Source organism: Balaenoptera physalus (genome assembly GCF_965194825.1).
Source record: "Balaenoptera physalus genome assembly, chromosome: 3".
Lineage (NCBI taxonomy): Eukaryota > Metazoa > Chordata > Mammalia > Artiodactyla > Balaenopteridae > Balaenoptera > Balaenoptera physalus.
Window position 1 is genome coordinate 4,523,814 of NC_138890.1, and position 18,365 is coordinate 4,542,178.

At 59.6% G+C, this 18,365-nt stretch overlaps 3 protein-coding genes across 13 annotated transcripts in view; 2 read left to right on the forward strand and 1 right to left on the reverse strand.

The window, feature by feature from the left end:
* The first annotated feature begins 555 nt into the window (after positions 1–555).
* On the forward strand, positions 556–3,887 carry VMAC (vimentin type intermediate filament associated coiled-coil protein). Its single transcript, XM_082455572.1, has 2 exons — positions 556–813; positions 1,988–3,887. Exons 1-2 carry the CDS (start codon positions 623–625, stop codon positions 2,304–2,306), a joined length of 510 nt encoding a protein of 169 aa, XP_082311698.1. The 5' UTR covers positions 556–622; the 3' UTR covers positions 2,307–3,887.
* A 1,272-nt stretch (positions 3,888–5,159) lies between these two features.
* Positions 5,160–7,007, forward strand: CAPS (calcyphosine). 4 transcript variants are annotated; one of them, XM_082455569.1, is made up of 5 exons: positions 5,160–5,432; positions 5,510–5,613; positions 5,688–5,865; positions 6,008–6,389; positions 6,730–7,007. In XM_082455569.1, the coding sequence occupies exons 2-4, from the start codon at positions 5,531–5,533 to the stop codon at positions 6,344–6,346; spliced, it is 600 nt and encodes a 199-aa protein (XP_082311695.1). In that variant the 5' UTR covers positions 5,160–5,432; positions 5,510–5,530; the 3' UTR covers positions 6,347–6,389; positions 6,730–7,007. The 4 variants fall into 4 exon arrangements, with proteins under 4 accessions (XP_082311695.1, XP_082311694.1, XP_082311697.1 ...); XM_082455568.1 differs by having other exon boundaries at positions 5,161–5,432; positions 5,490–5,613; XM_082455571.1 differs by having other exon boundaries at positions 5,167–5,613; positions 6,023–6,214; positions 6,285–6,389.
* Positions 6,936–18,365, reverse strand: part of RANBP3 (RAN binding protein 3) — a 53,864-nt gene continuing 42,434 nt past the window's right edge. For 5 of the 8 annotated variants that reach the window (XM_082455565.1, XM_082455564.1, XM_082455562.1 and 2 more), the window contains 9 exons: positions 17,496–17,612; positions 15,499–15,602; positions 14,240–14,318; positions 13,013–13,115; positions 12,439–12,563; positions 10,891–11,011; positions 8,995–9,137; positions 8,429–8,612; positions 6,936–8,343 (listed from right to left, as the gene is read on the reverse strand). In XM_082455565.1, coding sequence (XP_082311691.1) covers positions 8,300–8,343; positions 8,429–8,612; positions 8,995–9,137; positions 10,891–11,011; positions 12,439–12,563; positions 13,013–13,115; positions 14,240–14,318; positions 15,499–15,602; positions 17,496–17,612 — 1,020 coding nt within the window. In that variant the 3' untranslated portion in view covers positions 6,936–8,299. The remainder of the gene's footprint in view (positions 8,344–8,428; positions 8,613–8,994; positions 9,138–10,890; positions 11,012–12,438; positions 12,564–13,012; positions 13,116–14,239; positions 14,319–15,498; positions 15,603–17,495; positions 17,613–18,365) is intronic. The other 3 variants (XM_082455566.1, XM_082455563.1, XM_082455561.1) reach the window with 1 other exon arrangement.

Consider the following 18,365-nt stretch of genomic DNA (forward strand, 5'->3'; position numbering starts at 1 on the left):
GGGGCGTGGTCAGGTTCAGGGGCTTAACGCGAAAGTGTCCAATCCTAGTGCTCGGATTCTTAGCGCGATGTGGTCTGTGCCCAGTTTGTGGCTAGTCCAACCCCTGGGCGGGATGAAGAATGCTCTAGGCTTGGGGCGTGGCCAGAGCCCAAACATAACTTGAAGGGCACTTGACCAATCCGGAGCTGTACGATTGCCTCAGGCGCAGGAACGCGGCCAATGAGAGAAGCGCAGCCTGTTCCACCAACGGGGCGCGTTAGTTTCTAAGTGGGGGGGGTGGGGGTGGGGTCTGTTTCGAGGGAATGACCAATCCTGTTGCCAGAGCCCGAACTGGGGCGCCGCCAGAGGACAAGGCCAACCTGGGGGCGTGGTTTGTTAAGACCTTGGCCAATCTTGGAGTTAGGCCGGGCTCAGGGGTGGAGTTTTGAGTTGCCGGAACCGGCGAGGGTGTTTGGGTTTGAGGAGGGCGAGACCCAGCCCTGGGGGCGGAGCCTAGCAGTGATCGCGGCCAATCACGCCGAAGCCCTGAACAAACCGCTGGGGGCGTGGTCCCCATGGGCGTGGCCCGGGCCGGTTCCGGGCCGCCCGTGGGCGTGGCCGGGCCTGGACCGTGGCCGGGGCCATGTCAGCGCCGCCGCCCCTGCAGATCCGCGAGGCGAACGCACACCTGGCTGCGGTGCACCGGCGCGCGGCGGAGCTGGAGGCGCGGCTGGACGCGGCCGAGCGCACGGTGCGCACCCAGGCCGAGCGCCTGGCCCGCCACGACCAGCAGCTGCGCGCCGCCCTAGACGAGCTGGGCCGCGCCAAGGACCGGTGAGGCTCGGGGTCGGCCACATGGACTTCTCGGAGGAGGTGGGCGGAGGCAGAGCCGAGACTGGAAAGGAGGACCGGCAGGGGAACTCGTGTGCATTCACGTGGACCCGGACTACTGGTGGGATTGGAAAAACAAACACCAAAATACTTGACTTAGTTTTCACTATGTAAAGTTGAGAGATGTCATGCAAGTGTGGGTATCTAACTTAAACAGGGTCCATTTTACCACTAGGCAAAATCGGCTGGTCCTGGGTGGTGCAGGGACCACCAGCCGCCTGATGTAGGTACTGGAGCCATGGCAGGTTCTTGAGGAGGGGAGGATGGGATGATATCAGCAGTTTTGAAGAGTCCCTCTAGCTGAGGGTTGAAAGGGATGAGACAAGTGCCCAGGGAGAAAGGTGGTGCTGAGGACCGGGTGGGAAAAAATTCAGAGCTGGTTGGATTCATTACTTCATCTTTACTGAGCATCTACTATGGGCCAGGCACTGTGCTGGGTATTAGGGCACATCAGTAAGACCTATGCAGCCCTGCCCTCAAGCAGACACATTGTTAGGCAGTTCCAATATGGGGTGATTGGGTGTGTGTGATGGAGGGCCACACGGCTCTGAGGGGGCCCAGAGGGAAGGCTTCCTGGAGAGGGGGCCATCTAAGCTGAACAACAAATAGGAAAAGATGTAGGGGACAAGGGAACTGCAGGAAGAGCTACGGGGATGGATGAGGGAGTGTGTTAGTCTGCTGAGGTTGCCGTTACAGAATACCACAGACTGGGTGGCTTAAACAACAGCAAATCATTTCTCACAGTTCTGGAGGCTGGGAAATCCAAGATCAAGGTTCTGACAGATTCAGTTCCTTGTGAGGGTCCTCTTCCTGGCTTGCAGATGGTCATCTTCTCACTGTGTCCTCACGTGGCACAGAGAGAGTGCAAGCTCTCTGGTGTGTCTGTTCTTATAAGGAAACCCTCATGACCTCATCTAAACTTACTTCTCAAGGCCCCATCTCCAAGTACTATCACATTGTGGCGTAGGGATTCAATCTATGAATTCGGGGAGGGAGGGACACAGACATTCAGTCCATAATAGGGGGGCTTTACCTGACAGGGATGGAGGTTGGGAGCAGGGGAAGAGAACCTCTGGCTCCCCCGTGCCATAACTGCCCCGTCTTGCCTTCCTGCCAGTGAAATTGCCGCTCTCCAGGAGCAGCTGCTGACCTCCGAGGCTACTGTCCAGAGTCTGCAGGCTGCCGTGTGCCAGAGGGACAAGCTCATCAGGCAGCTGCAGCCCCGGGCTGAACTGCTGCAGGACATCTGCCGCCGCCGGCCACCCCTGGCTGGGCTGATGGCCACCCTGGCTGAGGCTGAGCGCCTGGGGCCCCTGCCGGCCAGTGACCCCAGTCACCCACTCCCTGGTGGGCCCAGTTCACCCCTTGCCAACAGTACTGGGGAGGAAGAGGACAGGGACCACCTCCAGCCTGCTGTGTTTGGGACCACTGTGTGAGTCCCAGAGAGTAGATTCCAGAATGGAGAAAGAGGACCCCTACGGGGACTTTTTCCACTGCTGTGGGTGTCCTTGGGGGTCACCAGTACCCCAGAGAAGACCCCGTGGCAGAGCCATAATCCTGTCCAAACGTCAGAACCTGCTAAAGAGTCATAGGTTTCAGATGGGCGGCCTGTAGGCCAAATGCAGATGTTGAACCCGGAGAGAAGTTTTTCTTTTTTTAAAAACAAAACTTTGAATCAATCAATCACCCTTGTTGGAGAACTGGCAGTGCTGACACAAAAATTTGGATTTCTAGCTTCAGACTGGGCCGTGCCTGCCTGGATCTGAGTCCAGGGCACCCTCTTTAGTGAGTGTGAGTTTCAGGCCCCACATGTCTCTTAGGGCCAGATGTCTGGCCCCTGAAGCATCTGAGTTTGAGACCTCTCTTTTTCTGGCGGAGGCAGATGATTTGAGTTTCTCTCCCTCTTTTCCCCTTGCCCTGATTTTTGTTCCTCCCGAAGCATTCCCCATCCTAAAGCTTTTTCTTATTCTTCATCTCAGTCCAGAATTGTGAGCCTCAACCCTCAGGCCATTTTGCATTGGTTATATGAAGACAAAGTTTTTTTGTTTTTTTGTTTTTTTTGAAGACAAAGTTTTAATCCTAGATTTTTTCCCCCTAATTCTATCCTTCCCTCAACCCAGGGAAGAGTGTGCGTGTGGGACGTGCTGAGATGTCTGCAGCCAGGCTTTGCTGCCCAGGCAAACTCGGGCATCCCATAAGCTTTTCTTGAGAGCGTCCTGCCTCAGGGTCTTTACACTGGCTGTTCCCTCTGCCTAGAATGCTCTTCCCCCAGCTGTCACATGACTAGCTCCTTGTCACTCAGGTCTTTGCTCAAACGTCACTTCCTCCCAGAGGCCTTCCCCGACCACCTTATTGGAAGTCATTCTTCTCCACTCCACCCCCATTGCCTCATTTTATTTTCTTTATGTAACTTCTTACCATCAGAGTGGAAGCTCCATGAGGGCAGGGTTTTTGTTCTCTGTTTGTCACCAGTGGCTGGCACACCGTGGGACCCCGGTAGGAACAGGATGGGTCTATGGGCCCTGAAGGGAGCCAGGGACCCCAGCACATCCCATGAGGCGCCCCGGCCAGTGTAGCTTTTGCAGCAGCAGCTGGCTCCTTTTTATATTCCCTAGAGAATCTATTTTTTCACTCCGTATTTCTATGCTGCCCTTCTTGGCCCAAGATATTCGGGGTGCTTTTTTAAAAAAATCAAAACAGGGAACGCTGTGCCCTTCTCTGCCCAGCCCAAGTGCCTGGCCTGGTACCATGGTAGCTTTTTCCCGCCTCCTGACTCAGGGAATTGTTATACCAGGAACCATGGTGGGGCACAGCCCCTTTCAGCCTGGAAAGCTCAGCGTCCACCCTCAGCCCTCAGGATGGGGCCGCCTGGCGTCTCACAGTGACCCCTCAGTGTGGCAACAATGGCCCGGTTTTCTCTTTTGGACAAATAGGGGTTGGGGGGGTGCTGTTTGTATGAGGCGAAGGCAGGCTGGGGCCTGTCGGAGCTCAAGAATAAACCAAATGATTTCACGGCATTGGTCCTTCCTCCTTTCTTCCTGGTGTGGGAGCTGGAGAGGGGGCTGCTGTGCTGCTCCTGGTCCGGGGTGGGGCCCCGCTGGGTGGGGAGACACAAGTTACAGGCCCGGGAGCTTGTGCCAGGCACTCTACATACACGGTTGTGTCTCATCTCCTCAGCCAACTATGCACACAGGCATCACCCCATTTTACAGCTGTGCAAAGCAAGGCTCAGAGAGGTAAAGTGAAAAGGGCCTCTGGGTCGGGAGAGCCCCAGCCACTTCCAATTTTTTATTGTTGAAATTCTGATTCTCTTAAAAATGTGGAGATGCCCAAACAGAGCTACAATAGTTGTGGTCACATTCTACATTTTTCTATAAAAACAAAAAATTCGACATTTGTAACCCTCATAAAAATACACAATGGAGTATTTCTTTGCCTACGCAAAAAATTTTGGACTGCAGCAAGCCACAAGAATTTCTGCAGCAGAGTGCCACTGCAGTTTCTCCTAAAACTGATGGTGTTGCAATCAGCTGTAGCTTGAATCGCAGCGCCGGGTGGCTTGTGATCCACGGCTTGGCTTCTGACTGTGGCAGCAACTTTCGACAATACCACTGTGCCGTGTGCAACTGCAAGCTTTGAAAACCTGCTGATGATCTCTGGGTCTCTGCGGGTGGCGGCGTCCCCAAACAGGGGCTCACGTTTTAAGTCCTGGGAAATCCGTTATCATTTTCAATCCTGACTGTTGGTGTAACGCTCTCGGTTGGCAAGATGTCCAAAGTCTCGACAGAAGGCATTCTGTGATGGCGGCCTTGGTTCCTCTTGGATTACGGATGTCAGGGGTCAGGGTCGCTTCTCCGGCCGGTACTGAAGCCCCTGGCTCAGCAGCTTGTCATGAGCCAGCCCACCGAGTGATGTTTGAGAACTGGAAACCAACCACCAGGTGACCCATATTGACTGGCCCTAAGTAACTACCAGGAATTGCTTTGTCCAAGTCAACGTTGATGTCTGTAGGACCCAGCTGTGAGCACCACCTGCTGGATGTGGGCCTGGGTCACCTCGAGCCCTTTAAACTTGGATCCCTCAGCAGCTGTGGCTGCGGCCCTGTGAAAAGGGGCTGGTGGCTGGTGAAGCCCAGAGAGGGGAGGGGACCTGCCCCGGGTCACACAGGAATTGGGCCTTGCCTCCCTCCATCCAGGACACTGGTCCCCGTAGGGCTGTGGCCCACCCTTCCTCCTTGTGGTTAGGAAGTGACCCCCCTCCCCCCTCCCTCCCCTTGACCTGGGCACTGCAGGGCTGGGAGTAAGCGAGCGGGACAGCAGGTGGACAGCAGCGGCAGCAACAGCACTGCCCTGTCCCTCTGGGCCCCCCCATGCCCCCCCAGGGCCGTGCCGAGGGCCATGAGGCTCCGGTGCATACAGAGTTACAGCTGGGGCCCCTCCCGGTCTCCAGGGTACTGTCCCTTAGCAACAGCCCGGCCGGGCAGGACACACTGCCAACACTGGGCAGAGCAGGCAGGGGGCAGGCGGAGCGGCTACCCGGACTCCAGGACAGACGAAGGCCAGGTGAGTGAGCGGGGGCACCCGGCCCGTAGCCTGGTTGCCGAGCGGGAGCCCCTCCAGATCTCTCTCCCATCCAGCAGCTCAGGGAGCCCTGACCCATCATGGATGCTGTGGACGCCACCATGGAGAAGCTCCGGGCCCAGTGCCTGTTCCGAGGGGCCTCGGGCATCCAGGGTCTGGCCAGGTGAGCGGTCCCCTCACACCTCCCCAACCCCCTGGCCCCCGGATCACTTTCCAACCACGCCCCCTGCCCCCCAGGTTTTTCCGCCGCATGGACCGGGATGGGAGCCGGTCCCTGGACGCAGGGGAGCTCCAGCGGAGCCTGGCCGAGCTGGGGCTGGTGCTGGACACGGCCGAGGCGCAGGGCGTGTGCAGGCGCTGGGACCGTGACGGCAGCGGGACGCTGGACCTGGAGGAGTTCCTGCGGGCGCTGCGGGTGAGGCCGGGCGCGCGACCGCGGGCGAGTCCCTCCACTCTGTCGTCCGGGGGTGCCAAGTCCTTGCGGGCTTATCCACATCGGTGTGGGGACCCGGGGGACCTCCCGAGCTCTGCCCCCCCAGTCACCAACCCCCCCCCAGCCCCCCATGTCCCAGGTCCGGGAGGCAGTCATCACAGCCGCGTTCGCCAAGCTGGACCGCAGCGGGGACGGCGTGGTGACTGTGGATGACCTCCGGGGAGTGTACAGCAGCCGCGCTCACCCCAGGGTGCGGAGCGGGGAGTGGACGGAGGAGGAGGTGCTCCGCCGCTTCCTGGACAACTTTGATTCCTCCGAGAAGGACGGGCAGGTGGGTGCGCGGGTACCCCACCCCCTCTGCCCACGCCTGCGGTCCCCCCTGACAGCCCGTCTGCCCCCAGGTCACGCTGGCCGAGTTCCAGGACTACTACAGTGGCGTGAGCGCCTCTGTGGACACGGATGAGGAGTTTGTGGCCATGATGACCAGCGCCTGGCGGCTGTGAGCGGTGCGCACCCACTCGGCTGGCACCATGCAGCGTAGGGCCCCACCCGGCACCCCTGGGCCAGGGCCCCTCTCACCTGGGCTTTGAGCTGAGCAACCCCGGGGTGGGGGATGGAGGGGAGTGTGGGAAGATTGAGGCCGCAGAACCGGCTGGACCAGGTCTCCAGGGACACGGCTTGGCCACCAGGTGTTAGTGGGACAAAGGTTCCAACGATGGGTCACTGGTTCAGGAGCCCAGGGAATAAGACCCTCCGTGCCCACGCCATGCCGACCCCAGGTCTCCTCCTGGCTCTGCTCAAGTGAACCCTGCCAGCACCCTCACCCCTCCCTCGTGACTCCCCCAGGAAGCCAAGCAGCGCCTGGGTGGGGAAGCAAACTGCTCTCCTGTGAAGCAAGGCTCTGCACGGAGCGGCCGATCTCGGAAGGCAGCTGAGCTCGGTCACCTGCCCAGGTGTGGAGTGTGGGGCGGGGCAGGCCAGGCTGCTGAGGAATCGTTCCTGGCCAGGTCGCCTGGCTTCCTGAGGCCCCTGGGGCACACAGGAGACCAGAGTTTTAGTTAAAAGTTTTAATGTAGTTCCCAAATACATTTCATATGACAATCTTACATAAATGTTCCAAAACACATGGGCGTTATCTGGTTTTACTTGTCACTAGTTGGCTAAGGCTTGAAGCAGAGAAGTGTGACCGGATCTGCTGGGAGGGCCTTTGGTGTCGTCCCGTGGCTCAGGCGCGGACGCGGATGCGGGCTGCACAGGCCACCCTGAGGTGTGGGCGGCACAGCTCAGACGGGCCTCCCCCTCACCCTGTGAGGGCCCCGTGCAGAGAGGCCTCCTCTGCGGGCCTCGCCGGGCGGGCGGCACCCAGCTGGCTCTTGGCCACGCCCCGGGGTGGGGCGGGCAGAGGGCGCCGCTCCTGTGCGCTGCAAGCACGGGTTCTGCCCGTCGTCTGGAACCGGTCCGCTCGCTGCCCCCTCCTTGAAGGCCCTGCCAGGGTCCCCCTCTGCCTCTCACAGAGGCCCCCAGCCCTCGACGGTCTTGGGGGCAGAGATGTCCAGGGCTGCGCAAGGAAGGGACGGCCAACAGCAGGAAGCAGGTTTGCACCTGGGTGCCTGACGACGGGTGACCCATGTTACGGGGACAGACAGGAGGATGGGGGGGCCCTCCCGGGGGGGGCCCTCCCCTCCCATGTCCAGTGACCCTTTTCTAGATAGGCTCTCCAGGCCCCGGGCCCAACCCTTCCGCACCCCACGACTTGGCCTGGAGGAACCCCGGGGGGGGAACACGTGGGCCCAGCCCCCGAGCAGCTCTCTGAGCACCCCCAGCACGGGGCCAGGGCCACCGGGGGAACGAGGACGCAGCCCGCGACGGAGCTGTGCCTGCTCAACACACAGAAGAGAAGTGCCTCGATCTAGGAAACCAGACACAAAGCCCTGGGGGAGGAAAGACAAGGTCTAAAAATAAACCCCCCAAATCAGAACGTGGGAGCCGGGAGGTAAAGACAGTAGTAACAGAGAGTCCAGCAGGCCCAGCGTGACATTGTGTGGACAGACCCGGTGCCCGGGCAGGTGCAGGCGGGGAGAGCCGGCGACACGAGGAGGGTGGGGTGAAGAAACGAGGGGTCCCAGTCCCAGTGAGAAGCCGTGACAAGTCTTAATGTGCCATTTCAATTCAAGGTGGGGAGGGAAGAAATGTTCTTTTTCGTTTTGCTCATCAATATGATGAGGTGCGTGTCCCAAACCACATTCAGGCAGTTCCCGAGTCTGCTTCTGAACGGGACGTGCGGATCCAGACTGCGGCCACCCAGCGGGGAGCGTGGTTCCCGAGCCCCGCGCCTCGACGCTGCCGGAGGGAGGGGCGGGCGGGCGGGCGGACAGACGGACAAAGCAGCAGGCTCGTGGGCAGCCGGCTCCCGGCGCTATGTGCTCCCGGCCGTCTGCCCGTCCCCTTCGTCGCCGGCGCCTGTGGGAAGCGGTGGCCTGGCTGTCAGGTGTCTGCCCTGGACACAGCCCCACCCCTCGGGTCAGCCCCGGGACCCCCGGCTCACCGCCTCCGCTGGCCCCCGACGGAGCCAGGACGTCATCGTCATCACTGTCGTCCTCGTTGGACGGGGCCGCCCCGGGCTCGGGGGCCGGCGTCTTGGCCTCCTGCTCCTGCTCCACGCGGCTGCGCAGGGCCAGGATGCGGTGGTGCAGGGCCGCATACAGCTGGCCTGTGTCCTTGGAACTGGCCTGGGGGAGGCAGAGGGAAGGGCCAGGTTACAAGGCCTCGTGGGGAGACCCCCCCTCAGTTGATGTGGCTGCAGCCCCTGCCGTAACGGGATGCCCCAGCTCCCGGGCTGGACCGGGGAGGAGCCTGACCTCTCTCCTCGACAAACCCGGGGAGAGCAGACCGAAGCTCCCCCAGGCCGGGGCCTGTCCTCCCGAGGGGTCCACAGAGCCTGCGGCCGGGCCACCCCGACCCTGGAGGCCTCCTACTCTCCCCGGCCAGGCCCTCAGTGCAGGGCTCCGAGTGCTGGGCGTGGGGCTGCCCTGCCCTTGTCCGGGGGCTGTCTGGACAGCTTTGCTCCCCGAGAGGCCGGGGGCAGCCCAGCCCGCCCCTGGGGCTGCTCACCGAGATGAGGAAGACCTTCACGCCCTGGTCCTCGGTGTCCATGGCTGTGATGCGGATGCTCTTCTCACTGGCCTTGTCCATCTGCATCTGGGCCCACAGCTTGGTGTTGAGGATCAGCCGCAGGCTGCCCTGGGTCCGCATCACTGCAAGCAACGAGGCCGTCAGCGCTGCCCCCCACCCCTCGACGAAGCCGCTACGAGAACAGACACAATCTGCAGGAGAGCCAACACCCCCAGGGTGAAATCCCACAATCCCCCCAAGGTCCACGACAGCCTCCTGCCTGTCTGCTGAGCAGCAGCCCCGGCAACCCCCCACCCCTGGCGGCACATCCAGTGGGTGGAGCTGGTGCCAGGATGGCGGCTCCCCTGGGGAAGGGGCTGGTCAGGCGGCAGCAGGAGGCGGAGGTGGGGCTGCACACTGGGGACACGCCACACGAAGTCAACACCCCCTGACTGTCGCCACCCACAGGCCAAGGCGCAGCTCCTGCCCCATGAAAAGGAGCTAACTGCTTAGAGGAAGGGTCGGGTCTGACCGCTGCTCAGAGCTTCCATCAGGAGGGAGACAAAGGTAGACTGAGGGCAGCACACAGTGGAGAAGAACAGGGGACAGGCCTTCCCTCTCTGGAAACGTGTGTGAGACCACGAGTTCCACCCACAGCGGGCCCAAGGCCAATGTCGTCCTGCTCAATTTGTCCAAGCCTACCCACCCTGCCCGAGCCCCAACCCCGTGGACACAGGTGAGCCCTGGCCTTCCTGCCAGCCCGGCCCTCCCCACTGGAAGACCCGGAGTGGATTACAAGCGGTCACCCCAATCTGGGTGACCCTCACCCCCGCCAGCCCTCTGGGCCTGGCCTCACAGCCCAACACGCCCCCCGAGGTGAACTTGGAGGGAAGGAAGGTCAATGCCAAGGATCAAAGGCTGCGTGGGGTGAAAGGAGACAATGGCCAGGAAGGATCTCAACAAGGGAGGGGACAGCGCAGTTACAACGAGGCTGGTCACAGGCTGATGACCCAGGGGCAGAGCCACGAGCCGCGGGGGCTCAAAATCCTGCGCCCTCTCTGTCCACATACACTTGCACGTTTCCATTAGGGAAAATGAAAAAGAACAGTGCCCGAACAGAAGCCCAAGTGCATAAAAAACAGCGCTGAAAGGACGCAGCATGAGCTACGCCTGGGCCAGGAATGGACGTTTCTGTAAAGGCCGCAGGACAATTTTTAACTGGGGAGGATTAAAAAAAACAAAACAAAACAAACAAAAAGACGAACACACACGTTTCACATATATACAAACGTGCCCGCACACACATCCTTTCTGTAACAAGCGTACTTCCGGGAATAAGATTCACGTGTAGACGGCCCCAGTAGCATTATTTACAAGTCAAAAAAAATTAGGAACAACCTAAATGTCCATCAACAGGGAAATGGCTAAATACATTCACGGTCGATGGAATGTTAATTAACGTAGAAGTTTTTCAAAAACAGTCATATTTTAAGGAAAATTTAACAACACAGGAACACGCCCACAAAATGGCAAGTGAAAAGAGCAAGAGACCAAGTCACCCCACTTCCTTAACAAAGATCCACAGAACAGGAATGGACTGCCAAAACATTCTTGGCAGACAGAGATTTCCCTCTTTCTATAAAGAGATTTTCGTTGATGTTTGATTTGTTTACTCACCACGAAACAGCTGGCACTTTATAAGAAAATAAGTTTGAAAATGGCTAAATTCTTTTATCCACTTTCACGATCAGGAAGAGGAACATCACAGAAGGGCTGGCGGCTGGAGCCTCTGGGCCAGGCCGGGTCCCGCAGGCGGAGGGCCGGCTATGGGTGCAGATAGGGAGCCCCGCCCCGCCGCGCCCCAGGCCCCTCCACAGAAACCCGGCCGAAGCTCACCTAGTCGGGACTGCAACGTCCCATCGTCAGTCGATGCCATGTCGTTGAGTCTGAGCAGCCCCCGGCCTCTCTCCACCCACGACTGTGAGGTCTTGTCAAAGACAAACAGCTTACACTGGATCTGGAACACAAGGCGGCCCTCTGGGTGAGCAGGGACCCTGGCCGGGCAGACAGACCCCGGGAGCCTGCAGGGAACCCGCGATGAACCTCCAGGGTCAACGAGCTATGGTCTGGGGGACACGTCTGGCCCTTGGCCACTTTTCTGTCCTGCCCTCGAGCTAGAATGGATTTTACATCTTTAGAGGAGTATTAAAAAAAAAAAAATCATTAAGGAAATGCAAATCAAAACCACAATGAGATACCACTTCACACCCACTAGGATGGTAATAACCAAAAGGACAGATGACAAGAGTTATTGGAGGATGTGGAGAAATCAGAACCCTCACACCTTGCCGACGGGGATGGAAAATGGGGCAGCCGCAGTGGAAAACTGTTCTCCAACATGTTAAACATGGAGTTATCATATGGCCCAGAAATTCCACTCCTAGGTATCTACCCATGAGAAGTGAAGCACGTGTTCCCATAGAAACTATTACGTGAATGTTCATAGAGCATCATTCTTAATACCTCAGAAGTGGAAACAAACCAAGCACCCACCAACAACTGACTGGATAAACAAATGTGGTCTATCAATACAGTGGACTGTTATTCAGCCATGAAGAGGAGTGAAGCGCTGACACACGGTCCACCAGGGATGAACCTTGAAAACGTAGCGCTCAGTGAGAGAAGCCAGACACAAAAGGCCACATGTTGTACGATCCCCTTCACATGAAATGTCCACAACAGGCAAATCCACAGAAACAGAAAGTGGGGTTGCCTGGGGCTGCAGGAAGGGGGACGGGCAGTGACTGCTCATGGGCACGAGGCTTCTTTTTGGGGGGGCAAAAATGTGCTAAATTAGTGAATATGGTAAAAACCACTGAACTGTATGCTTTAAAAGGGTGAATTTCATAGTATGTGCACCGTACCTCAGTAAAGCTGGTATACATTAAAAAAAAAAAAAAAAAATGCAACAGAGACCACACATGGCCCTTTACAGCAAACGTTTGCAGATCTCTGTAAGTCAGTATCTCTCAAGATGGATAGATAAGAAAAACTGCGAGTGGGGGAAAAAAGTACCACTAAAAACCCCACATTAAAAACTCCCGGAAGCCACACACACGTGGTTTACAGACACACACACAGGCGCGTGTGAAAGGACGACGAGCAGGCGGAGGCCCACCACACTGGGCGCGCTGCCCCAGGAGGGGAGGGAGACGGGGACGGGGCACGGGTGCCACGAAGTCCGGGCTAAGAAAAGAACACAGCACCACCGGGACAAAACAATCACAGCTGTTGACTCTGGGGGGCAAGAGGTGTTTGTTACACGTCTTTGTAGTTCCCCGAACTATCGAGACCGTCTCAAAACAGACCGTTTTGCTCTAAAACACAGCAGTACGAGAAGGCCGCTAGCCGCACCGACGGTCCCCAAGGCCGGGCGCGCCTCACCTGCAGCACGTTGCTCTCGGCCTCCTCCCCGGTGATCACCTCCACCTTCTCCAGCAAGCACTTCCGCGCCGTCGCCTTGGTGTAGGCGGCTGCCGACTCGGCCAGGGACTCTGCAATGTTATTAGCTAAACGACATTGACTATCGATTTGGTCAGGGGGAGGGTGTACCTCACAGGACACCCAAAGGGTGGCTCTGGCCTCAAGGGGGCCAGCGCCTCGGGCCCACAGCGCACCCCGGAACACGCCACGTAACTCTGCCTCAGAGTCTGCAGGGCGGCCACCGGGAGCGGCCAGTGCAGCTGCGGCTTCCCACTCTCCCACTCAGGGGAGGACAGCAGACAGCGAGAGACCGCCGAGGGCGCTGAAGAGCATCTGCCGCCTCAGGGCGAGGAGGAGGGTGACAACCACCTCAACCCCATCCTGGCCACCAGGCAGGGCCCCGGGCCTCGCCCCCCTCCTGCTCACTGGACCCCAGCACGCACAGCTGTGGGCTGTGGCCAAGGGTGGTCCACAGCGTCCCCGTCCCTCCCTGCCTCCCGGAGCCCCTCGGGCAGGGGGCAGGACCGAGGCCTACCTTTCTCGGGGGTGGCCTCCTGGGACGAGGACTCGGACCCGGACTCGGCCACTGTATTTTCTCTGTTGGCATCTGGGCTGACCTCGTTTAACTTGGGCGGGCTCTGCGGGGAGCAAAGGCACACAGGAGGAGGGGGCGTGTGGGGGTGGTCCCGGGGCGCCGACCGCTGCAGGACAGGGAACCCCTCTGCCGGGAGGCAGCTCTTGGCGCCCCTGCCCAGCAGAGGACCCCCTCTGCCGACTCTGGCTTCCCTCCCGCACTCTGGGGACCCGCCCAGCCCCAGCCCCTCCCCACTCGGCGCCTGCCGAGCACCATCAGAAACAGGCAGCTCTCAGTCCTCGCAGGCCCGCCAGGGACGTGCACGCGAGCCGCCTCTGGAGCCTCTGCGGCATCACCTGGAGGCGTGTGCCACCAGCTGACCTTGGGCCACCTGGTCCCCCTGGCCCGTGAAGTAGTTCTTTGCCTACTTCATCGTAATCGTAAAAGGACAGTACTGACGCTCGAGAAAAGAAGCAGGTGGCTCCTTAGTGTAACAAACACTGAGACCAAGAGGGCAGGAAGCAGGTGGGCCCCAAACAGCGCCTGAGCCGCCCTCACAATGGACACAGCGGGGCTGTGTGTATATGATTGGGAAAGAAAAGGAAGAAAAAGAAGGAAGCAGATAACAACCCTAGAAGCCCATCCCGGGCTGGCTGGGCTCTCTGGGACCGGGATGTGGCCCGCGGTCAGCAGCCACGTGCCTCGGCCATGGTGTGTCAGGAATGCAGGGGACACTGGAGACCCTGCAGGGGGCGCTGCAGGGCCGCCCCCTCGCCCCCTGCTCTGTGCTGCAGCCTCGCGCTGGGGATGGGGCTGCCCTCCCTTGGCTTCAGAGGTGGCACAGGGTGGTCCCGGCCCACACGGCTAAGGAGTCTGGCCTGACGGCTGTCACCACACCTGCCCTTAGCCGGGAGGAAGCGCGGCCCGTGACTCAAGGGAACCCCTCTCAGGACGAGGAAGGACAGGATGCGCGACACTGGCTCCTACACAGCCTCCCTAGGCCACCAGCGCCGCCCCCCGTTTAAGCTGAGTCTGAGCTGGGTCTTCTTTCTCTTACTTGGAAAAGAAAGCATTCTGATTTCACAGGACTCAAGGCAGCAGCCAAACCCCACATGTCCCGGTGACCTGTGGGAGGCTCCGAAAGCCTTCCGGGCCCCGGGAAGGACAGTCCCCACGGGGGTCACTCACCAACACGCGCTCACTCATGTTCTGGCCAAATATGAATTTGCTGCTGGCGGCGTCGGCACTGTTGGCTGAGCTCTCTAAACTGAAGAGGAGACACGCTGTGAGCGCAGGGTGGCACAGGCTCAGGCGGTGTGCACGCCCACATGTGCCGCGCGCACACACGGTCGGAGCGGAAAGCACAGTCGAGGCCCTGCTCCGCCTCGGGCTGGGCTGGCGTGCCAGGGACAGGTCCCCGCAGGCCTCCATGCCAGGCCTCTCCAGGCGGCAAACACGGACCCTTGGCTCCCACCGCCTGGCACCAACTGCACACGGGCGCCGTGTGACACACCAGATGCCCGTCTTCCCCAACCCCCAGGAGGTGGGCAGCACCGCACAGAGGCCGAGCGCAGGGGCGTTCCGTCCACTCCCAGCAGACGAACCCGGCTGTCTCTCGCCAGTAGGCTGCCCCCGGGAGGCACTGCAGCTCTCTGGGCCCCTCCCCAGGCCTGCACCAAGGAGGTGATGCCTCCTACGGGGCGGCTGGCGGGTGACACGGGATGACCTTCGGGGAGCGCTCAGCAAACGGCAGCTGCCCTGGCAGTCACACTTCATCCGGTTTAAGACATCACAGGCTGCACGTGCCTCCCAATTTGGGAAACGCTTAGATGCAAAAAATGCGTCTTAAAATATCTGATGCGCTCTGCTAACCGGGGGCCAGGCAGCCGAGGAGCGAGGTCACCGTTCCCACTGGGCCTCTCCGAGGTGGGAGCCCGCACGGCGCCTGCTCTGCTGGCCCATCTCCCAGGCAGGGACGTGCCTTCCTTCTCAAACACCCTGGCAGCCAGGCTGTTGGCAAGTGCCACCACCAGTAGCGCCAACGGCGAGCCCGGATCCAGGGCAGGGAGCACCTGGTGACAGGAGGCAGCCGAGCTGCCACTGGCCCACCGGGTTCTGTTCCGGGCACGAGGCCCGGGTGACAGAGGTCACTCCCGGGGCTGGGCTGAACAAGCCCACGGAACTGGGGTCCTGCCTCAGGTGTCCGCTGAAGCCCGCCACCCCAGCCCCTCCACATCTGTGTCCAGAGTGGAAAAGAGGGAGGGGCTGCAGGGTGACCGGGATTCTGGCTGCACGTGCCCTTGCCCTCCCGAGGAAGGACTGGGCTGACTCCCGGTCCAGGAGGGTCCAGGCCTCTCTGGGCCCTGAGGCAGGTACCGTGGGTGACCGCGGGCCCGAGGCGGAGGCTCTCCCCGGACAAGGCTGGGCACCAGGCCCGAGGCGCAGACCTGGAGCTGATGTACTGAAGGAAGTAGTTGGTGGCGGCTGGCGCTTCTGAACTGGGGTGTCCGGTGTTCTCCATGTCCACTACTTCAGCGTTCTCATTTATTAACTGGGAAACAGAGAGGAAACACTGCTCAGAGAATGGCACGTCCTGGACCTCTGCAGCTCAGCCTGCCTGCACAGGCCCTACGCTGACATGCGGCATGGCTCCGTCTACGTGTGTGTACTCCGGGGTGTGGTAAGAGTTAAGATACAGAAACAGTCCGTGAGGCACTAGGGAGCCTTTTCTACCTTGTTTAAAAAGAGCACACTCAGGCTGGCACCTTGTTGGCATTTTTATCAATGTTTCTGCACCGAGGAATCACAGATCGCTTACAAATCTTACATTTTAAGGGGTTCATTATAAACAAAACAGAAGCATCATTTCTCGAGGCTGCTTCTATGCCAACTGCCATGCTAGCCTGGTTAAATACATTCTCCGATGGAAGTCTCCTGGGAACGCTGAGAGGTGCGTGTTAGCGACCTTGCTCTGAGTGAGGAAGCAGAGGCTCAGAGGGGTTAAGGAACCACGGCTTCGAGTCGCCCCCCATGGAGAAGCTGGGATGCAACCATGAGACGCCCGGATCCCCATGAGACATCGTCTCCACCCCAATCTCAAGGCAGCGAGGAACAGACTCGACCTGATGGTTCAGGCCAGGCCCCCGGTCCCCAGCATGGGTGGATTTCCAGGCCCTCCCTGCTTTTGCTTCCTGCTCCCGGGAGGAAGCAGCCGCCAAGGGACTCATTATTTTGCCTAAAGCTGTGCAACATCAACACCTATTTTTGTGTCTCTTGGGGTATCTGTGCTTCTACTGGACAGTGGGCACCAAAGGAGGAAGCTGACGGTGTGGCTTGACATCTCCTCCGCACCCGAGAGACTCTTGTTTTCTCGTTTCAGGGCTTCTCACCTTCCGCGTTACTGACCCAGGGCGCGGATGGTTCCCTGAGTGGGGACGGCGGCTTCCTGGGCACTGTGGGGTGTTGGTCAGCATCTCTGGCCTCCACCTACTTAGTATCAGTGGCACCTACCCCCCAGCTGTGGCAATGACAAATGTCCCCAGACACAGCCACTGACACTGCCCCTCAAGCCTCTAGGAGCTTCTTGCCAGATGAGCTGCTGGAAATGGCACAGAGGGACCTTCAGTCCCTGGGGCTGGGACAGGTCTTCCGAGAGGGCCAGCGCGTGGGGTCCAGAACCCAGATCCCCTGCCACTGCCACATGCTCCCCACCCCCGACTCAAAGTCCCCAGACTAGACCAACACACCTGGGGGGCAGCCAGGAGGTGACAGATCCTGTTGCCTCCTGTGGGAGAGAAAACAGTATCTTTCCACCTGCCCTCCTTGAAAAAAACAAGGCGATGGCTCTCAATTGGGGGTGACGTGGTCCCACGGGGAACATTCAGGACCGTTGGGGATGCTTTTGGCGGTCATCACTGGGGGCGGGGAGAGGGGGTGCTGCTGGCATCTAGAGGGCGGGGGCCGGGGGTGCTGCTCAACATGCTACAGTGCCCAGGACGGCCTTCCACAACTAAGAAGGATCCGGGCTGAACGATGCTAGTGCTGAAAGAAACCCTTCAGTAAGCACAGAAAAATCCCTCTGGCGACCTGGAAAGCATCGGATCCTAATGTCTGCTTGTTCCTTGGCTATAAACACGTCAGCTGTCAGGGCTAAGTTGCCTCCCTGAGCCTGGCTCCTGGGAGAACGAGGGAGCCTGCCGCCAGGAGCCACCGCTCAGCCCCACGCTGGCAGGGGTGGGGCAGGGCGGGGGGCAGCCGGCCGGGGTGCTGCCAGGAGTCAGCAGCACAGCGCGGAAGGGACGCAACAAGCAGCTGCTGGGCGCTGAGGCCCGGGACCACCCCAGACACAGCCCCCACTCCCCGTCCCCGGGAAAACGAAGCTGGGGGAGGCGCGGAAAGATCAGTTCACGAGGTCGACGGCTCACCCGGCCCTCTGACCACATACCTTAACCCTGTCCCTCAGGTTCTGCCCGAACACGAACGCCTGCTGCGCGGCCGGCTCCCTCTTCTCGCGCTTCTCCTCGGGAGCACTGCTAGACTCATCTTCCTGGGAGTCTTTCTCCTGGTTAAAACAAGCCGACAGAACAACTGAAAACAAGCAACACATCAGCCCTGAGAAGCGAGATGAGCCATCTCACACACTGCATTTGCCTGGCGTGAATCCTGTGGCGCGGGCCCTGGCGTGGGGGGCCAGGGAGAGCCCCTAGGGCTGGGCGGGACCAGACTTCTCCAGGGAGGGGAGGGGCGAGGTCTTGGCAGTGCCCTCGTCACCGGGCACACTGGTGGAGACGGCGGGGTGGGGGGTCATGTCCAGGTCTCCCTCCAGCTCACAGCCCTAGCCACCAGTTTCTGAGAAGCAGTACGCTGTGGGAATGATTCCTTTTTCCAATTCCACTAACTGTGGTTTCAGGGTGGGGGGCTCAGGGACATTTGAAGATTGAATCGGACATGTTCATTTTCACCGTTTTAGCCTGCACATCCGGCGGCGGTATGGCAGGGGGTGGGGGAGGCAGAGCGTGGAGAACCTCAGGCAGCGACCTGTCTGCTGAAACGGACAGAGTGGAGATAAACACACAGGTGCAATCTGTCTCCGCACGTGGAGCCCTGGGTGTGTTGCTGCAACTCGGATTTCAAGTCCGTCTCTGCCAACCGCAAATGCAGGCTCTTCATTAAATGCCCCTTATTTTCAGCTGCTATGCAACGCGACTGGAAAACATATGCATCTGGCCTATATAATCCCAGAACCCTGGAGGACTTTTTTAAAAAAAACAAATGATTTCTGGGCTTCCCTGGTGGCGCAGTGGTTGAGAATCCG